The sequence below is a fragment of the Felis catus genome, chromosome B1 (assembly GCF_018350175.1).
Source record: "Felis catus isolate Fca126 chromosome B1, F.catus_Fca126_mat1.0, whole genome shotgun sequence".
Classification (NCBI taxonomy): Eukaryota; Metazoa; Chordata; class Mammalia; order Carnivora; family Felidae; genus Felis; species Felis catus.
In genome coordinates, this window is record NC_058371.1 from 127,407,768 (window position 1) to 127,428,208 (window position 20,441).

The 20,441-nt window shown below is 34.8% G+C and overlaps 1 protein-coding gene across 2 annotated transcripts in view; it reads right to left on the bottom strand.

Annotated features, from left to right (window-relative positions):
• GRID2 (glutamate ionotropic receptor delta type subunit 2) overlaps nucleotides 1-20,441 on the bottom strand; it is a 1,434,457-nt gene that overhangs the window by 231,929 nt on the left and 1,182,087 nt on the right. For both annotated transcript variants that reach the window (XM_019829242.2, XM_045056096.1), the window contains exon 12: nucleotides 13,480-13,618. In XM_019829242.2, coding sequence (XP_019684801.1) covers nucleotides 13,480-13,618 — 139 coding nt within the window. The remainder of the gene's footprint in view (nucleotides 1-13,479; nucleotides 13,619-20,441) is intronic.

A 20,441-nucleotide genomic window follows, 5' to 3' on the forward strand; every position in this document is an offset into this window, starting at 1 on the left:
ATGGTTTTCTTCACTGTGCAAAAGCTTTTTACTTTGGTGTAGTCCCAAGAGTTTAATTTTGTTTGAAGCTTAGTTTTTCTTGAAGTGGAGACCTAGAAACATGTTTCTATAGCTGATGTTTCAAATGTGCTTGGTCTAGAAAAAGTGTGTGATAGTACTCATGAAGAGGACACTTCTCCCTTTTGAACGCTGTCCCCATACCGAGGTTTACTAGGCACCAAGATGACTCTCAAGTCTTTCCTGAGAGATTTAGAAATATGTCCTGCACCTTCCCCCTTACAAAGTAGTCAGGGGCATCCCCATCTGTCATGCCCTATAGATGAGATGTTCACAGGTAATATTGAAAATTCACATAAAATAGGTGCATTTGATAAAAATGGATGTCACAAACTACTTAAGGGAATATCCTCCCAAATTTGGACAAACTTGCATTCCTATGCACATTTAAAAGTTGATTTGGATTTGTGAATATGGCAGGTCATTTTAGAGACCCTAAAGGAAGATGGAAACACTGTCCTTATTGCTGTTAGGCATAATTAACAAAATGATCATTAAACTTTCTTCAAAATGACAATGCTATACAAACGCAAGAAAATAGTTATATGAAAATCTGATTAGTTTCTCTGACTTGTTGACCCACATTATAAACTAGGAACTAATTATGTTACATCATGAATCTTTCATTTTTTAATTTTTAATTTTATGTATTTATGTATTTATGTATGTAAGTGGTGTTTATTTATTTATTGAGAGAGAGAGAGAGAGAGAGAGAGAGAGAGAGAGAGAGAGAGAGAGAACGTGCATGGGAGAGGCAGAGAGAGAGGGAGAGAGAGAAAATCCCAAGCAGGCTCCACACTGTCAGTGGGGTTCGAACCCATGATGAGGTTCTTAAACACACAAATGGTGAGATCATGACCTGAGCTGAAATCAAGAGCTGAATGCTTAACTGACTGAGCCACCTAGGTGCCCCTGTCACATCATGAATCTTGATATGTGAAAGACACTGTATTTTTCTACCTGCCGACAGAATTGCCATTTATGGGTCTGCTCTCTATCTTAAATTAGTTAACTAAAGTAACCTTTCATGATATGTATATAGATATTGATATTTACACTAATTAAGCAAAATTCCTTTAAAAAGGCCTCAGTTTTCTGTGAATTCAATTACTCTGCAATTTTCCTGTGTAGAGTAGAAAGTGTGTGCAGTTTCTTCCTGAGATATCATGAAAAAAATGCATTGTTTATTTACCCCAGGACACTATAAACCAATATAGAACCATCCTAAATTTGTATGGTCAGCATTTCATTATGTCACCATTGATTGTCACTTGATTGTAAAATCTATGTTAAGATGATATAGTCAAATACTCCAATAGACTGCAGAAGAAGAGTAGGTTTTTATGTTCTTATATCATTGAAAATATTGGAAAGACCTGACTAATTCCCATGAATTTCCCTGAGGATCAATAAATTTCAAAATGGTGTTAAGAGAGAACCCTAATAAAATCATAACATCAGAGAGTTTGGAAGAGTTCCTGGAGGTATTGCATAATTCGATGATTATATATCTTAAGGTATAAAAGCCAACCTCCAAAAATGGACTTTATTCTTCTTCCTTAGGCACTTCACTGACTTAGAAAACTTAACACCAGGAAGTTCTTTCTTACTCATGCCCAACCTAAAACTATTTCATATAAGCCTCTCATTTTCTTCTTAGTGAAAATAAAAATGGACAATAGCTACTCATCACCTCTAGTACAACATTTCTTTATATAATAAAAGATTTCTTTTGTGCATTCATCCTTTAGCCTTTTATTTGGTGACTTAAACACTAAATTCCTTTAGTTCTTACTCACAGGATCTATTACTCACTTTTTTACATTGTTCTTAACTAAGGCATCTTTTTTTTCCTATGGTAATTTTTGCCAAATTTATGGACCTTATAAATAGGTCATGGTAGTGTTTAAAAAGCCCCAACAACTTTTATACTGCTAGGTGATTTTGCTCATTTTCTTTATAAACACAAACACTACATTTCAAATTTGTAATGGACAGATGACTCATTTTGAAACTGTCTTCACCTCCAATTTTAAATTATTATAGGTATACACACATACACATAGTTTTTTTCCATATCTGAGTGAATTATTACATATTTGTCCCTATTAAGCTTTGTCTCACTTATAATCACCTTGTTTAATTTGCCAAGGTCTTTATGAATTCTTACAGTGTGGTTCTGGTCAATAATCAACCCTACTTAATAATAAGTAATCTGAATATTTAATAAGTTTACTCCCTATTCTATACTTCAAATCAACACTGAAAATGGTCATTAGATTCAGGGCAAGTGCTGACTTATGGGAAAAACTTTATTCAATATACCCTCTAAGGCTGACATTGAACTATTGATCATAACCTCACATATAGCTCACTAACAAGCTGTGATACAATAATACACAGTATTACTGCATAAAACAATGACCCAAATAAAATACGATGTAGTTTCAAATGAGGAATCAATAGTAGTTTGTAATTTTTTTTTTACCTATAAGTTCTTTTAAGGATCTCAAAATCTTTAATCACATTATCAAATTATTCATAGCGGAAAGAAATAACTGAAGAGAAGGAAGTGACCAAGAATAACAGAAGGTCAAATTTAATAGCCTATTTGAAGACCCAGTAGAATGCTACTGTCAAAGTAAGGTGGAAGGTCATCGTTTCAGTGAAGATTCTAATGACTCTATCTCAAAACAAAGGTCCTGGCTCTTTATAACACAGAGCAGGAGACCAGGTTTCTACCAGTAACTTAAAATTTCCTAAATACAAAATATATTTTCCTTCTCCCCAGTGCAGTAGGTCTGCAGATATCTCCAAAAAAGATAGTTTTTTGAATCATTCGGGGAAATTATCCTCTATTCCCAATTAGGTATATTTCCTTTTTTGAGAAATTTCAACTAAAAGTAGGCATAGAATGCATGTCCTGATCTCACAGTCAGATCTTATTAATATCCATTCAGATTATAAATGTCCAAAATGTTTTGGAAAGGTGTCCCTGACCCATCCTCCCTCACCCCATTCCACAGCATATCTTGAGAATTCTGCAGCATTGCTCTCAGGAAATGGCAGCCTTCATCTGAAAAAGCAGCCCAGCAAGCTACCTTCAGATCTGTTCCTTACCTTCCCCATGACTTGCCATGATCTGGGGCATCTGGCAATTTGTAAACTTTGCCCTTAGGTTAAAAGATTAGATCAGAGTTTGAGAAATAGGGGCTGTAGTAGGGGTGTGTGTAGTGAATGTGTGTGTATGTGTATGTATGTGTGTGTATGTGTGTGTAGTGAATGTGTGTGTGAGCGTGTGTGTGTGTGTAGGAGTGGAGGAGAAAGTCATTAAAAATAAATTGACTACCTTCAGATGACAGGAGCTTGTGCAGGAACTAAGAGGATCAGAGAACTAATGGGGTCAAACAGACACTTAGTGGAGGGTGGAGGTCAGCACATCAAGATTGCTGGTGTGATGGAGAGGACAGGGAAAGAAAGGTGAGACTTGAAAAACAGAAAGAGAGAAAAAAAACAAGAGTGGCTAAACAAGAGTTTCCTTTCAGTTCTGCCTTATAATCCAGGATTTCTCTTATTAATGTACCTAAATATATTTTTATCAGTTATCTCAGGCTTTGTTTAATAAGATACCACAATTGTGTAGCTGATATAGAATTGTACAGTTGAAGGGACATTGAAAATAACTTAATTCAAATTGTGGAACAAATATTTGTGCAGTGAGAGGAGAAATGGCTCACACTGTTAAAGGGAGAAAGCTAAGGTACAAAGTGTTTTAAAAACTTGCCTTGTTATTCAGTAGCAAGAAAGAGGCTTGAACCTTTGAACTAGGTCTCCAGTCTCCTTCAGCAGCATTGCCAAACAGCCCTGGCTGCCGATTCCACTGTCACCAATTTCTATCAAGTACTCTTCCTGCATTAATTTCACAAAACATGCCCCATACTCAAATTAGCTCTTCTTTTATTTTTAACTGTTTTTTTTTAATGAGAGAGAGAGAGAGAGAGAGAGAGAGAGGCAGAGGGAAAGAGAGAAAGAATCTTAAGTAGGCTCCACACTGAGTGTGGAGCCCAATGTGGGGCTTGATCCCATGACCCTGGGATCATGACCTGAGAAGAAATCAAGAGTTGGATGCTCAACCAACTGAGCCACCCAGCTGCCCCCAAACTGGCTCTTCTAAAATGACTAAATCAAGTACTCCTGAGTGTAGGGTTTTTACCATATGCTTATGGTAGATAGAACTTATTTATTCAGCTGACTTTAGGTAAGGAAGTAAAATAACAAGAGACACAGAGGAGACAGGAACTTATATTCTCAAGTTCTTAATAGGTTTCTGGATTTAGATGACTAACGTTGGGGAGAAAGAGAGGGAGACTTGAGCTGTTTGGAATAAGTGCTCGTCCAGAAGAAGATCATGTTAGGGGTTGCAGGCACTTATTAGTTTGGCAAAGTTTTCATCTTAGCGATATTAGTGTAAATAGAGTCTATAGGAATGTTAATACAGCCCTGTTCCTAGGAATCACAAATAGAGTGGGAGACAAAACTTTTAATTAAATACTCACTGAAGAGTGGCTTTGAAACACGAACATACCTCTGAGGGTTTTCATTTTTTTCAAAAAGAGAGAAAACCATGTCTATAATATCTAGATGGCTATATGTTTATAAAACATCCATCACTGTAGTACTTAAGTGCTTTGACAAGTAAGCCATTTCAACACTGAACAATATAGAGTAAGGAGACGAATGTCTTCCTCTGTCTGTAGTGCCTGTGTACTCTGAAGTTAAGCCTATACAATTCTGTACTAAACTGAAACATAAAAGTGGTATGAATCAGACCCAGCTCACTTCAGCAACCTTGATTTTGGCTGTTCCTAATAAAGTGTGCAATTCCCTGCTGAGAGCTATGAAATAGCCTTCCACTGGAAGCCTGTGTGGGTGAGACACTAAGAAAACCTAGAGAGCACATCATTTGGGGCTCCTTCTCTTATCCTGGAATAACAGCACATAAAAATGGCTTTCATATTTCTTTCTGATTTCTTATGAGGTATATAAACAAGTCATGAGGTTCTACAGTCTCAGGCCAGAGTGTAAGAAATCCCTTTCTGGTTCATTATTTAACAAATATTTATCTGTAATCAGCTACGTACTCAAGAAGTAACAGCATCAGGTGCTGTGCTGATACAAAGGTGATAAAACCATGCTCAAGAGCATACATTTTAATTGAGAAGGTAAAACAAGGAGAATAATACTCCAGCATGAGGCTAGATACAGTTCAGGGTGTAAGCAAGGAGATGCAAAGTGGTTAAAAAAAAAGGAGGCGCTAACTCTAGTTATGAACACCACGAGAAAGGCATAACAGAGGAAGCAGCATGTGAGCTGTGTGTCATGAGGGGCAGTTAAAGAGGAGTTAAAAGAGAACACTTGCCTGGCCAACAGATGTTCTGACCCAGGTTCGGCGTGGTCACTATCAGCAGCAGCTTGACCACAGTGAGAGTTAATCAGGCTAAGGTGAGACAGCGGTCCTTATTTATGCTGAAATTTGGATAAGGCTTCCTGACAGCCATTTCCTCTTCTCTTTCTTTTAACCTTTGGGGGCTATACATACTCTATTTAGTGTATACAATTGTGGACAAAATAGCAAAAATAATAGTTATTAGCACCACCAAAAAGGGTGGAGGGAAGAACAGTCCAAGGAATCTACATGGTGTCCTAGAGAACAAGTAGAAAAACGGAAGCAAATGCACGGTGCATCCAGGAACTGTGCTGTTATTTATGTCTCTATTTTTCCTCATTTATTCTTTACATTAAACCTATGAAGTTTGAGCCCATTATCTTTTTACCCTTAGGGAAAATAAAGCTGAAAATGATTATGAAAATGGCAAGATCATTCGGCTAATAAGTGGCAAAGGATTTGAATGCAGATTTATTTAAATTCCCGGTCTCCTGTGCCTGTTTCTAGGATACCATGTAACTTAGAAATATCTGAAATTAACTTAGCTAAATATAATTCATCCATTGATTCTTTCTTGCAGAATTCGCTATTTTTCAGAAAACTTATAATGCCATTATGGCTTTCATTCACTCATTTTAGTTTATTTATTTCATTCAGTTAAGGTTTAGTGTATTTGCTAATTGTAGAAGATATGGTCCACTAAGACAAGGTCTCTAGTGCTGGATTTCCTGGCTTACTATTCTAGGTTTTAGTTTCATCATCTTCAAAATGGAGATGAAAATAATGTATCTCTCATGGGGCTATTATGAGTATTAAATGAGAAAATCTAAGTAAAGCATTTAGGAAAATGTCTGTCATATAGCAAGCACTCAATAATGTTAGCCTCCGTTATTATGAATACTATGTGCCAGGCATCCTGGGACACATTAAGGGCACAGATATGGATACGGCATAGCCCCTGCCTTTGAATAAGGTATACTCTCAAAGAGAAGACACGTGTGTAATGGCTAATTGTGTTTGTGCGAATGGATGATGCCAGGAGAGAAGGGAGTTCTGGGTCATTTCAGGGAAAGAGAAAAGCATGTAAACTCCACAGAGGTATGAAATGCCCTCCCGGAGTTTGCTTAACTGGAGCATGAACAAGTGTGAGAATGGATTACAATTGGTGCCGGTAGACACAAATGAGGCTGGGTCAGCTTTTGAAGGGTTCCATGTGCTTGGCTATGGAGTTGCATTTTACTTCGATTGGATGTGGTAATGATGGAGGTTTTCAAACTAATTTTAAGGATGGAAGAAGGTACTCCACACTCTGGATCATAAGCTTGAATGAGAAGAGAATGGGATAGAGGGAAGCGATAGTTGAAGTAAGAGAAAAGAGAATAAGAAGGGAAGCAGTAAGCAGGTAGAGTTGGGATCATACTCCTGGGCATTTATGCCAGAGAAATGAAAACATATCTATACAAAAACATAAGTGCACATAAATGTTCTTAGCAACTTCATTTGTAATAGCTAAAAACTTGGAGACAACAAAAATTCCATTCATTAGGTAAATAGTTACACAAACTGGTACATCCATACCATAGATTACCACTCAGCAATAAAAAGCAATGAACTATTGATGCATGCAACAACTTGGATAGATCTCAAGGGCGTTATGCTGAGTGGGGAAAAAAAAAGGCTATTTCAGAAGGCCACATACTGTAAGATTCAACTTATATAGGACTCTTGAAATGATAAAAATCACAGGAATAAAGAACATATTAGTTATTATTAGGGTTTGATGATGGTGGGGAAGAAGGAGTGAGGGTAGAATGAGGGAGATTTTTGTAATGGTGGTATAGTTCTAGATCTATTGCAGTGGTGGTTGTATAATCTATACATGTAATAAAATGGCACAGAACTATATGCATACATACACTGTATCCATGTCAATTTCCTTGTTTTGATATTGTACTGTAATTATTTAAAATGTAACTATTGGAGGAAACTAGGTGAAGGGTACATGGGACCTCTCTATGGTGTATTTTTGCAACTTCCTGTGTATATATGATTACTTCAAAATAAACAGTTAAAAATGTTTAACTATTAATAGAACATATTGCAACATGACAAACTGTGGATTATTAACACTTTGTCCTTCAAAATTTACTGTACTTTACTATTTTCTCAATACAGTATTAAATGTATTAAATGTATTAAAATTGAATAAAAATAAATCTGACTTATTTTTTGATGGCATAAAGCAAAAAGTAATTAACAGGCAGGATAAAGTCTAGGAATAGCAGACATTGAGATGCAACTTTTCTGCAAAATTCCATCTGAAAAGTAGCCCAACCAGACTGATTTCTAGAATTTTCTCACTGTAGTAGCTCTCTTCTTTATCTGTTTAGTTATGACATAGTCAAACACATTCTCTCTTTAAGAATCTTTAAAAATAAATAAACTAAGTCAATATTCCTGCATCTGCTATAAATGTAAGTGGTAGCCTAGAGATAACAAGGTTTCTCAAGCCAAATCTCTCTTAAATTTCCTTAATCATTTGGCATTTTCAAATTAAATGGTCCTGAAACAAAAGATATGTGGTTCAGGTTTTTATTAGATAGAAACCGACTAGTTTCCATACATTTCTGCATCTTTTCTCTCCCACCCATCCTCCTCTGCACAGATTAAGCTGTCTTTCTTCAACGATGTCACTCTCCATTATCTCCAGGAAAAATTCCAAATTCCTTAACAATTCTTATCATGCCTTTCAGGGTTTGGACTCACTTTCCTTTTCTATTTCACTTCCTGCCACTTTCACATCACACATCTCAATCCAGGAAGGAAATTAACAGATTTTGATCATCTACACTTTACTAGACAGTCTCTGAGGAATTTCATCTCTCTTGCCTTTGCAAATATTCCCCAGTAAGCCACCCCTTCAGCCTTTTGAAATTCATCTTTCTCAGATGATACCTCTGTGATGCCTGATAGTTTCTTTCCTTTTTCCTCCACCTCTTCTCCAAGTTACTCCTTCCCTGTGTTCACACAGCATTTCATAAAGAAATCTATCATAGTTCCCCTGTCATTAAATTCCACATTGCTACATCTTGAACTACATTGTGACTCAGGGCTAATACCAAAATATCTTTATAGCCTCAATAGTTAGCACGATGTTTAATAAGCACCTGCCAGTCCTACCACTCTCTCTCTGTCACCAGACCTGGCGAAAGACAGATTTCTAAGCCATATATCTATATCTATATCTATATATATATATAGACACACACACACACACACACACACACACACACACACATATTCTGCTGAACTAAATGAATGAAGGTAATATATTTATTTAGTTTTTATAGTTAGAAATATAATAAAAATTTGGTTTGCAAGCATAATTTGTTCCAGAAACATGCTTGTAATCAAAAGCACTTGTATATCAAAGTGGATTTCAAGAACCATTGGCTTGATGTTTGGCATCATGTACTGTGCGTATTGCAAGACATCGCTCATTTATCAAGTTAAAATTTATTAGAAATGTTTGCTCGTCTTGTGGAACATTCACAGAACAAATTACTCTCAGTCCAAGGTTTTGTTGTACCTCCATTTCCAAAAAGCATGATTGTAATGTAACTTTAACAAGTTAAATAGTAACTTGTTAGAGATAGTTACATAGTGAGGGCAAAGGAAAAAAGAAATAATTTCATTGAGCGAGTACCTGCCAGTCCTACCATTCTCTCTCTGTCACCAGACCTGGTGACAGACAGATTTCTAAGCCCAGGGCTAGCTCATACTCTATTGTATGGCATTGAGAAAAACCATTGCTCAATTATTTGTTTCCTTTTCTAAATGTGAGTAAACGTGGATACAAAAGTCTTGTAATTAGTATGCTAGGGAAAAAGGAGTCACTTCCAGTGATAGAGTATCTAATGAATCTTTTTGCATACACTTGGAAACAAATTTATCAGAAATTAATTTGTTCAGTGACTGCATCAAAAAAACCTCAATATTTGTTTAATCATACCTCAAACATTATGGTGAATTAATTCTTTAAAAATAAAAATATGGTGGGATTTTGGAATTCCTTTGAATAGACCCAAGCTTACTTATAGTCCCAGGAAATGAAAGACCTCAAGTTTCACCACCAAAGATCAGTCTGATTCTAAAGTTATTAATGACTATAGATGTACAACTGATTTCCCTCATAGCTCTTTTTACTTTATATGTGAAAGAAGTAGGTTTCTGAAAACTGCATCACAGCAAAGACTAATGGAACTGATGTTCATGATGTTATTACCTGGTGTTTACTTTGAAATTACCTTCAGAACTTCACATGCTTCATTTCACCATTGCCAATTTTAGCCTGGTTACCAGTAGAAACAAGTACATTCTGTTTGCTAGCTATCTAAAAGCAATTAGCTACATGTTGTTACCATTTGATGACAATGAACAAGCCCAAATGTCATTGGAGTTTTGTAGAAATTGGATATTTTTTCTTTAGAAATGGAACTGTGTATCTCAATATTACCAATCCCAACTGTGTCACAATCTGTCATATTACATCATATCAAGCAGCAGAACACAGTTATCACTGAAGGGGTATAAAATTAAACATGGGAATTATCTTTTTCGGGGAAAATTCACTTTCAAAATTTTAGTTAGAGGCAAGTGTCAACTAGAAGATTAGATGTTGATAAATATCTAATTTTGAAAAAGGGGTCCATTTTGTAAAATGTATTCAGCTTTCCGAGAATAAGTCTGTTGGATTTCCCCTACCAGACTGTAAGAGTTTCTGTCAACCATCTATTCAGAAGTAGCTGCTCTACCCCTGTCCCTGACTTCGTTCTAACTACCTCTGTCCCTCTGGGTCTAGAGAAGCCACTTTGATTTTGGGGAATGAACCTGTGGCTGGTATAGGTGTGCCAATGGCACAACAAAATGAGCTGGAAAAAAGGTGCACAGACAAGTGCTGCTTCATTTAGTGATGAGAAAATCTTATGAATATAAATGATTAAGGAGCATGACATTGGATGGTATTGTGGGGTTCTTTGTCTTTTCTAAGAAAAATTAAACTTAGGATTTTACAAGAAAGTTTGACATTAGTTGCAAATGGAACTTTAAATGTTTCCAAGAAACACTGCAGGCAATTATGCTTACCAACACAGCTGAGGCATGAAATTAGAAGATATCTTTAAGTTTGGGGAGAGAATCAGGCTTCTTTTAGCTCCTTTGGCTCTGATTTTTCCCCTTTCAAAATTAGTTTACTGATAAGATTAGAAGGGAGGGAGATTTATTATACCCAATGTTGACTTTTAATAATGTGAGCCAGCATTAGAACGGAATAATTTTTTTAAGAAATGAATGCTCAGTTATTGTGGATTGTGGAACTATACATGAGGGAAACATCATGTGAATTGATGATCTTTTTTCCATTAGGTTTTACTTTTAGAGAAACCTATGGGTGCAAAAATTTGATTGAGGCTTCTGCTCCCACTGCTATTTCATAAAAGTCGAGATACAAATTAATGTTGGCAAAGTTGATAATGACTAAATAGTTCAGATATACACAAACACCATGAGGTCTGCAGCCCCAGGGAAGCAGAGTTGCCAAACAAAGTGTAGAAACCATCACTAGATAAGGAAAAATTTCACCGGATAAGACCATGGATTGGTGTCAGATTGACATGGGTTAGACTTCCAGCTCTGACACTATTGGTTATGTGATCTTGAGAATTTAACTTGCAAATTTCTGTTTCTTCATCGGTGTAAAGGGAATAACAGTAATACTTGTATTATCAGGGTTATTTTGAGGAATAAATGAAATAATACATGTAACATGCTTAATAAGTTCATAATAAACTCTCAATGAATATTAGTCATAATTGTTATTATGATGACTGTCATTTATTATATAAAATCCATTATTTCAAAGTTTTCTTCATTTATTTATTTAAAATGCTTCAAGTCAGATATGAGCTACATTGGTTCTTAGCTCAAGTGCACTCAAAATGTGACAAGTTAAACCTAATTGATAGAAACTACATTAGTGAGATATAAAACTCCATCTTAAGTTTTAAAACAATTTTTCTTTGTGTGATTTCTATTGATTGGATCTGTCAAGTGGTCTTCCCCTGAATGGCAGATATCAATTATAGATTTAATTAGTTCATGTTGGGATGTATGCCTACAGAATTTATCCCACATAAAAATCATCCAGATTTTGATATTTTATATCCTCAGACCAATGAAGGATTTGAAAAATGTCACCCTTTATATCCCCTTATTTAGTAATGAACAATACAATGACACACCCTTTATACCATTCTCTATAAACAACTGGCCATACAAAAGCCCAAGGGATGGGAACTAGAGTGGTAAGTTTAGTTAGAATATAGGTTCAATAATCAGACAGATTTAAGGTATGGTCTTTAATCAATCACTTATTAGATGCATTGTTTGAGTAAGTTACTTATATTCTCAACTTCAGTTATAAAATGGGTTATTAATAGTATGTCTTTCAGAAGATGGTTGCTAACGATTAAATGATCAAATGAATGTAAAACATTCAGCTCACTCTGGCTTTCTGTGAATGCTCAATAAAAGTTAATTATTATTTTAGTAATTTTACTGATTTCATTAATTTCTTGGCTGGGTGTTTGTAATCATTTTCATTATCGGTTAAAATATGGGTTTATGCTTTCCATGAACTTCACTCTGTACCATTTATAACTTATACCACACATAGAATTGGCTACAAGGGTAATAAGAGGGTATGAAGATTCTGCACTAAAAAATTGGGAAAAAACATTTGAGGAGCATGATTTGATGAGAGAAATTGGAAACATCCCTCAGACTGGATGAAACTGTCTGTTACTGTCATTAGTTGAATTTGGGGGTTTCAATTATATATGACAAATAATTGAAGAACAATATCCTACTTCTTTATAGATCATTAATTCCTGATTTTATTTTTAGTATTGCATTATAACAGTTTTGTGGCTATTAATGGACTTCATTTACAAATTTTTTAAACACAAGAAGAACTCTTATATTTTCCTTTAAGGATAAGTTAGTTCTCTAATGAATTCCTTAACAAATCTAATTATTCATAATGTTGAATTGTCAGTTTTGTTGAGAATCAGTGTTCTTCAACTCTAGGAAAATTCAAACTATTTTGTTTTTGGATGAATAAAACATTTTCAGGAAAATGTTTCTTAAAATGATATATAGAACATTATGTTCTAATATGGCAGAAGTTGCATATTGAAGCTGTTTGTATGCATGAAACCACAAAAGCAGAAATGGCTGTGCTTGATCAAAGGCCTTTGGGCTCTTGGGGCTCATGGGAGTGGCTTTTATGAACTGAGGCATTGGCTTAAGTAACTTTAGGATTTAAGCAAATGTATCATAGTTACTGACAATTTACCACCACTGAAACTGGAAAAGCAGCAGTAATAATGACCACATTAGCTATATAATACATTGAAGAGATAAACACAATGTGGTTTTAATCTCTTGAAAGCTATCTTCTCTCTCCCTCTCCCCCTGCCTCCTTCCTTCTCTTTCCCTATATGTCACCTATCAATCACCTAACGTCTTTGCAACTATTTACTCAGACAATGCACAATGGGGCAGACTCCAAACAAAAACTGATACTGTCAAACTTGAAACATGTATATTTTAGTATGACTCCTTTCCCTTCCTTTTTACAATGTTGCCCAAACATAGTCATACTCTGTGGAACCTAGAATACCAAATATGTGTTATTCTTCCAGGAAAATGTGGGAAGTGATGCAAAATTATACCCAGAATTTTATTTTTTCAAAAATGTATCACCAATACTGTGATAATTGCATATCACAAAATTAAACCTTTACTCAAAAGGAGGGTGTAAATTTATTATCAGGTATCATATACTTATTTAAATAGGTTTGGCTACTCTCATCATTTTTCATTCTTTGCGGCTACTGGAATCTTTGTCTACTTACTGGATGGAGCTTTCAATGCGGGTGATAGTGAGGAAAGCAGCAAGATTTGCTGTGTAAGATGAGATGACAATCAATGCAAATAGCCACCAAGCCCCCATCATCATTCGAGTAGCCAGAGTCGTGTATGGCACCTCCCCACCTGTAGAAAGAAGCAAATAGAATAAAAGAACATCAGCAAGTATTTATTGATAATCTACAGTCATACACAATCAATACCAAATTAACTTTTAAGTACTGAAAAATCTTTCAACACAACAGCAACAGCAACAGCATTGATTTCTGTATTTTGGTTATGCTTATTACTTCATATTTAATTCCCTTTTATGATACTTCTTAAGACCCAGACAAAAAGAACCATAAAAAATACTTAGTATAACTTGTTTAAGTGATACTTCTTCTACCTTCTTATTCAATCTTGGAAATAGTTACTCTCTTATAATAACCAGATAACTACTTTATTTCCAAATGCTTGATTATTCAGTAGTTAGGTGATATTAATAATATTATGCTTATATTTAATATAACCTCAGATTTCTACTTTAATAAATAATATTGAAAATCATTTTTGGTTAAGTTCCTTAGAATCATAGGTTACATATATATTTATACATATGTACATATATATATGATATATAGCATAATGTAATATAATATATAATATAGTATATAATTACATATATATCATGTCTTCTTTATTTATTCATCTATTGATGGACACTGGGTTGCTTCTATATCTTGGCTACTGTAAATAATCCTGAAATAAATGTAGGGGTATATATACCTTTTTTAATTAATTTTTTTAAAACTCCAGTATAGTTAACATATAGCATTTTATTAGTTTTAGGGATATAATATAGTGATTCAACAATTCTATGCATTATTCAGTGCTCATTACGGTAAATACCCCATCATTTATTTCACCCACACCCTCACCCATCTCCCTTCTGGTAACCATCAGTTTGTTCTCTATAGTTAAGAGTCTGTTTCTTGGCTTGTCTCTCTCTTTATTTTTTTCCTTTGCTTGTTTGATTTGTTTCTTAAATTACACACATGTGTGAAATCATATGGTTCTGTCTGTCTCTGACTTATTCAGCTTAGTATTATACTCTCTAGCTCCATCCATGTTGTTGCAAATGGTAAGATTTTATTCTTTTTTGTGGCTGAGTAATACTCATATATATATATATATATATATATATATAGAGAGAGAGAGAGAGAGAGAGAGAGAGAATATATAACTTTATCCTATATATATATATATATACATATATATATATATATATAGGATATGTATATATATATATCCTATATCCCATATCTATATCCTATAAGATATAACTATATCTTATATATATATCATATCTTCTCTTTATCTGTTCATCTACAAGTGGACACAGGCTGCTTCCATAATTTGGCTATTTTAAATGCTGCTACAATAAACATCATGTTGCATGTATCCCTTTGCATTAGTGTTTCTGTTTTTGGTGTTTTTTTTGTATTTTTTGTATTAGTGTTTTTGTACTAGTAAATACCCAATTACTGGATCTGAATTAGTGTTTTCATTTTCTTTGGGTAAATATCCAGTAATGGAATTATTAGATCATATAATATTTCTATTTTTAATTTTTAAGTGACTTCCAGAACAGCTGCTTTCTAGAGTAGTTATACCAATTTACATTTCTACTAACAGTGCACAAGAGTTCTCTTTTCTACACATCCTTATCAACACTTGTTGTTTCTTATCTTTTTGATCCTAGCCATTCTGAGAAGTGTGAGATGACGTCTCATTGTGGTTTTGATTTCAATTTCCCTGATGATCAGTGATGTGAGCTTGCTTGCATGTGTCTTTTGGCCATCTATATGTCTCCATTGGAAAAATGTTTATTCAGGTCCCCTGCCCATTTTTTAATTGGCTTGTTTTGTGAGTGTGTGTTTTTTTTTTTTTTTTTTTTTTGGTGTTCAGTTGTATAAAGTTACATAAAGTCTTTAACCTTGATTATAGTTGTTATCACCCACATGAAAGATACTTGTTGAACTTTAACCATGGCATAAAATCTGCAACTTCGGTAATTCAAATATTCTTGTAGAATCCCCCCCCAATTATTTGATATCCACATTTAGAAATCAAATGATAAATGTAATGATATGTTGGCTTCCAATTCTGGTAATTCAATCCTCCCACTGTAAAAACAATCCTCCCACTGAGAGTCATTAGACAAATTAAACATACAATGCATTTAAGAGCTAAAGAAGCAACAAAAAACTAGAAGACCAAGGTCCTGGAGAAAAAGAAATCCAGAAATATGACCTGGTATCTAGAACTGCTTTCCCAGAGATACAAATAACAATTTAACAAGAGGAAGCTAAGAGACTGAGAAGCTGAGCAATGATTTTTCAGCCTTCAAAGCTTTAAAACTTAGGGCCTGGGTCTTGCCAAATGGAGGGAGGTGGGCCAGAGAAAACCAGAAAATCTTCATTTGCTTAGAAACCAGTAATTACAATTGTATTAAGCCATGGGTCAAAGAAAAATCACAGGAGAAAAGAAGATTTTAAAGTTGATGATAATAAAAATATTCCACACCAAATTCATTAAGTTTTAATAGCTAATGGGATACAGCTAAATTTGTGTTTAGAAGAAAATTCATAGCCTATGATATATAAGAAGGCTGAAAAATCAGTGAGCTACTCATCAATTTCAAGAAGTTAAAAAAATCACCAATATAAACCTAAAGAACATAGAAGGAAGGAAATAATAAGTATAAGAGAAAAAAATAATAAAAGAAATAAAATACAATAGAGGTTAATCTAACAGAAGTTTGGTCCTTGAAAAGGCCTATAAAAAGCTGTTGAGAGTGATCAGGAATATAAATAAAGGCACAAAAATACAACAGGAGTAAATGGATACATTGCTACAGATGTTATAGACACTAGAAGGATAAAAAGAGGAGGATTTTATGTACAATTTTATGCTAATTATTTGAAAATTGAAGTGATAAAGACAAATTCCTAGAAAAATTTTCACCAAAAGAAGCAGAGAGCTGGAATGATTTTATGATTTTTAATACTTTGAATTTACAATTAAAACTTACTCACCAAAAAATTCAAGGCCAGTGACCTTACTGGAAAAATTTACCAAAGTTTTTAGTAGTAATTAACTCTATTTTACAAACTCTTCCTGAAATTAGGAAAAAGAAATGTCCTATTCCATACATACTTTGACAACAAAATCTAAAAAGGTCATTCCAACAAAGGAACATTACAGGCTAATCATTCATATGATTGTAGATGCAAAAGACTTAAATGAATTAACAATCTGAAAATTGCAATTAATAAATAAAGAAGAATGTTTGGTTTATTATATGAAAGCTAGGATTTGGTTTGGCATTCAGAAATCAATCACTGGATTCTGATGTCACTGAGATGGCAACATAGGTTGTAGCTGATTTTGCTCCTCTTCATAAGAAGAACAATTAACAACTGTTAATAACAAGACACCACTGAGGACATGAGGGTGGGGCACCCACCCCTGGGCACTGAGACCAAGACTGACTACATCAAAAGGGTAAGAGAAGTGGCTACACATTGACCACATGGACTTCCCCCAGGACAGCACAGTACCACATAGAGAAGTCTCTCCTGAGCTTCTAGTTCCTCCAGTGGGAAGAGGGAACCTGAGGTGGGGGGAGACCAGCCCTATCCCAGCATTATGGGTTAATTTGTTGGAGTCCCTACTCTGATATCACCCCATGAGGATTGCAAAAGACTCTGTGAAGTCAATCACTAGGAATCTGATTACGATGGAGAAGTAGGAAGGGGTTTGCAACAACCAGCACGTGGATGTTGGCAGACCCAGTTCATACCTGTCGTACCCAAGTAGTAATCTCAGTCTAATTTGTTCATCTGTAGAATGAAGTTGGGAGCACACTCTGACCAATAAACACATCTGCTTGAAGATTTGCCTGATTCGGATCCTCAAATGAGGACTGTTGCTGGCCCCAGAGCCCATTTTGCACGAACAGTGAGCTGAATTATAGCCCCACCCGCTGTGGAGAATGTCTTCTGGCACCATCTGGTCAGAACAGCTGCAGCAACTCCTGGAAACTCTGAGGTCCAATAGTTCTCAAGCTGAGAGGTGTATAGAGGCAGTAGTTTGCAGAGTCAAGCCAGTGGCCCTGTTCAGTCAGGGAACTTGAGGTGTGGTTTGGCTTGAGTTGAGACAACAAAGAGTTTTTTGCTGGCTTCCAAACTGCTTCCCTCCCTTCTCCTGGGACAAGGAATCTAATTTGTAGACCTGCTCATTACTCAATATAGCCTCCAGCTTGTCCAACCAGGGAACCTAATGAAAGCACACGGGATGCTGCAATACCCATTCAACAGCCCGGCATACAATGACACTCAGACAGAGAGCATAGACCATGGCTTCCCCCATTTGCAGAACAAAACTGGTGGCCTCACCTGCTCCCTGCCATGGATGGGAAGTTAACTTATAGCCCCATCTACTACTGAATATATTCGTCAGTCATGAATATCTAGTAAGCCTGACCAGGGAATCCAGGCAATTGAAGAGCCCATTGTACAGCTTCATTCAGGTAAGGAACAAAGTCAGCAGTCCTACCCACCTGTTTTCAGCCAATGGCACACAACCTCATCCCCATCCTTAAACCTCAAACAGTTGCTTTACCCTAAAGTGAACAATAATAGTAGGTTCTACCTGTCCAAGGACATTGCCAGAAGACACATTCAAAAACCAAACTGAGCTGACTGGTGAAGAATGGTCTCTGACAAAGCAGACCTATAAAGTCTGAAAGAGGAGCCTAATTGCTCAAATGTGCAGACACCAATGTTACAAATAAAGGATCATAAATTATCAGGTAAATATGACACCACCAAAGGAAATTAATAAAAATTATAATGATTAACCATAAAGAAATGAAGATCAATGAACTGACAAAGAATTCAGAATAATCCTCTTGAGCAAGTTTACTGAGCTACAAGATAACACAGACAGACAACTAAACAAAATTAGAAAACCAATGCATAAGCAAAATGAGATATTTGATAAGGAAATAACAACCATCAAAACCAAAAACAAAACCCAGAAACCCTAGAGTTGAAAAATATAACTGGACTGAAGAATTCAGTAGAGAATTTTAAAAGTAGACTTGACCATGTGGAAGAAAAACAAATCAGTGACCTGGAGGATAGGACATTAAAATGAATTAGTCAGAGGAGCCAAAAGAAAGAAGAAAAAGAGTGAAGAAAGCCTATAGGAATAAAAAGACACAATGAAAATAAACAATATTTGTATCATGAAAATTCCAGAAGGAGAGGACCAAAAAGAGGGTCAGAAAGCATATTTAAAGTTATAATAGCTGAGGGTGCCTGGGTGGTTCACTCAGTTAACCATCCAACAATTGATTTTGGCTCAGGTCATGATCTCATGGTTCATGAGATCAAGCCCCACATGGGGCTCTGCTCTGACAGTGCAGAGCCAGCTTGGGATTCTCTCTCTCTCTCTCTCTCTCTCTCTCTCTCAAAATAAGTAAATAAACATTAAAAAATAATGTCTACTCCCAAAAATTTATAAAAAAAATATAATAGCTGAAAATCTCTCAAACCTGGGTAGAGAAATGGACATCTAAATCCATGAGGCTCAAACAATCCCAAGTAGGTTGAATTGGAATAGGGTTACCAAGACACATTATTATTAAGTTATCAAAAGTCAAAGACAAAGAAAGAATAAGACCACGAAAAGAAAAGAAAGAAGTTACATACAAGGGAATCTACATAAGACAATAGGGGGGAATTTATCAATGAAAACTTTTTAGACCAGAAGAGAATGAGGTAACATGTTCAAGATATTGAAAAAAAATAACTGTCAACCAAAAAATTCTATATACAGTGAAGCTGTCCTTTAGAAATGGAGGAATAAAGACTCTTCCAGAAACAAAAGCTAAAGGAGTTTACTACCAACAGAACTGCCTTAAAAAAAATGCTAATGGGGTTTTTCTCGTGGAAGTAAAATAACACATATTCACAATATAAAAACTTAAAAATATATTGTAAATCTCACTTTAATGGTAAATATAGTCATAGTTAGATTTTGCAATATGATAACAGTGGTATATAATTCAATTATAACTCTAATTTAAAGGTTAAAAAACTAACATAGTAAAAATAATCTATTATATTAAGTATTAATAATATATAATAATAATACAAAGAATTGTAATAATCTATCATTACTTATACAATATTAAAAATGTAGTTGTAATAGAAATAACTTTAAGTGTGTGGGGGAGGAGAAGTAAAAGTAAAAGTTTATGAATTCTATTGATGTTGTTATCAGTTTAAAATAGTGTGTTATAAGCTTATGAGACATTGTAACCACACACACACAAATACTGTAGTAATTACACAAAATAACATGATAAAAGGAAAGCATACTGATACTAAAAGATATCAAAACACACAAAAGGGCAGCAGGATAAGAAATAAGGAAAAAGAGATCTATAAAACATTAAGAAAACAATGAGAAAAATGGCGATAATAAGTTCTTACCTATCAATAATTGCTTTAGGTGTAAAAAGATTAAATTCTCTAATTAAAAGACACAGAATAGATGAATGGATTAAAAAAATCAAGATCCAACAAGATGCTTTCTACAAAAGACTCACTTTAGCATTAAGACACACATACAATGAGAGGGAAGGGAATAGAAAAAGACATTTTAAGCAACATCTGTAACAACAATAACAAAAAACTGGGGTGGCTATATTTATATCAGACAAAATATATTTTAAACTAAAAATGATAAAAAATGTCATTATGCAATGATAAAGAGGTCTAAACATCAAGAAAATAAAATAATTACAAATATTTGTGTGCTCAGCATTGGAACTTTTAAGTATATAAAGCAGAAACTAAAAGAGTTAAAAAGAGAAATAAATAGTAATTCAGTA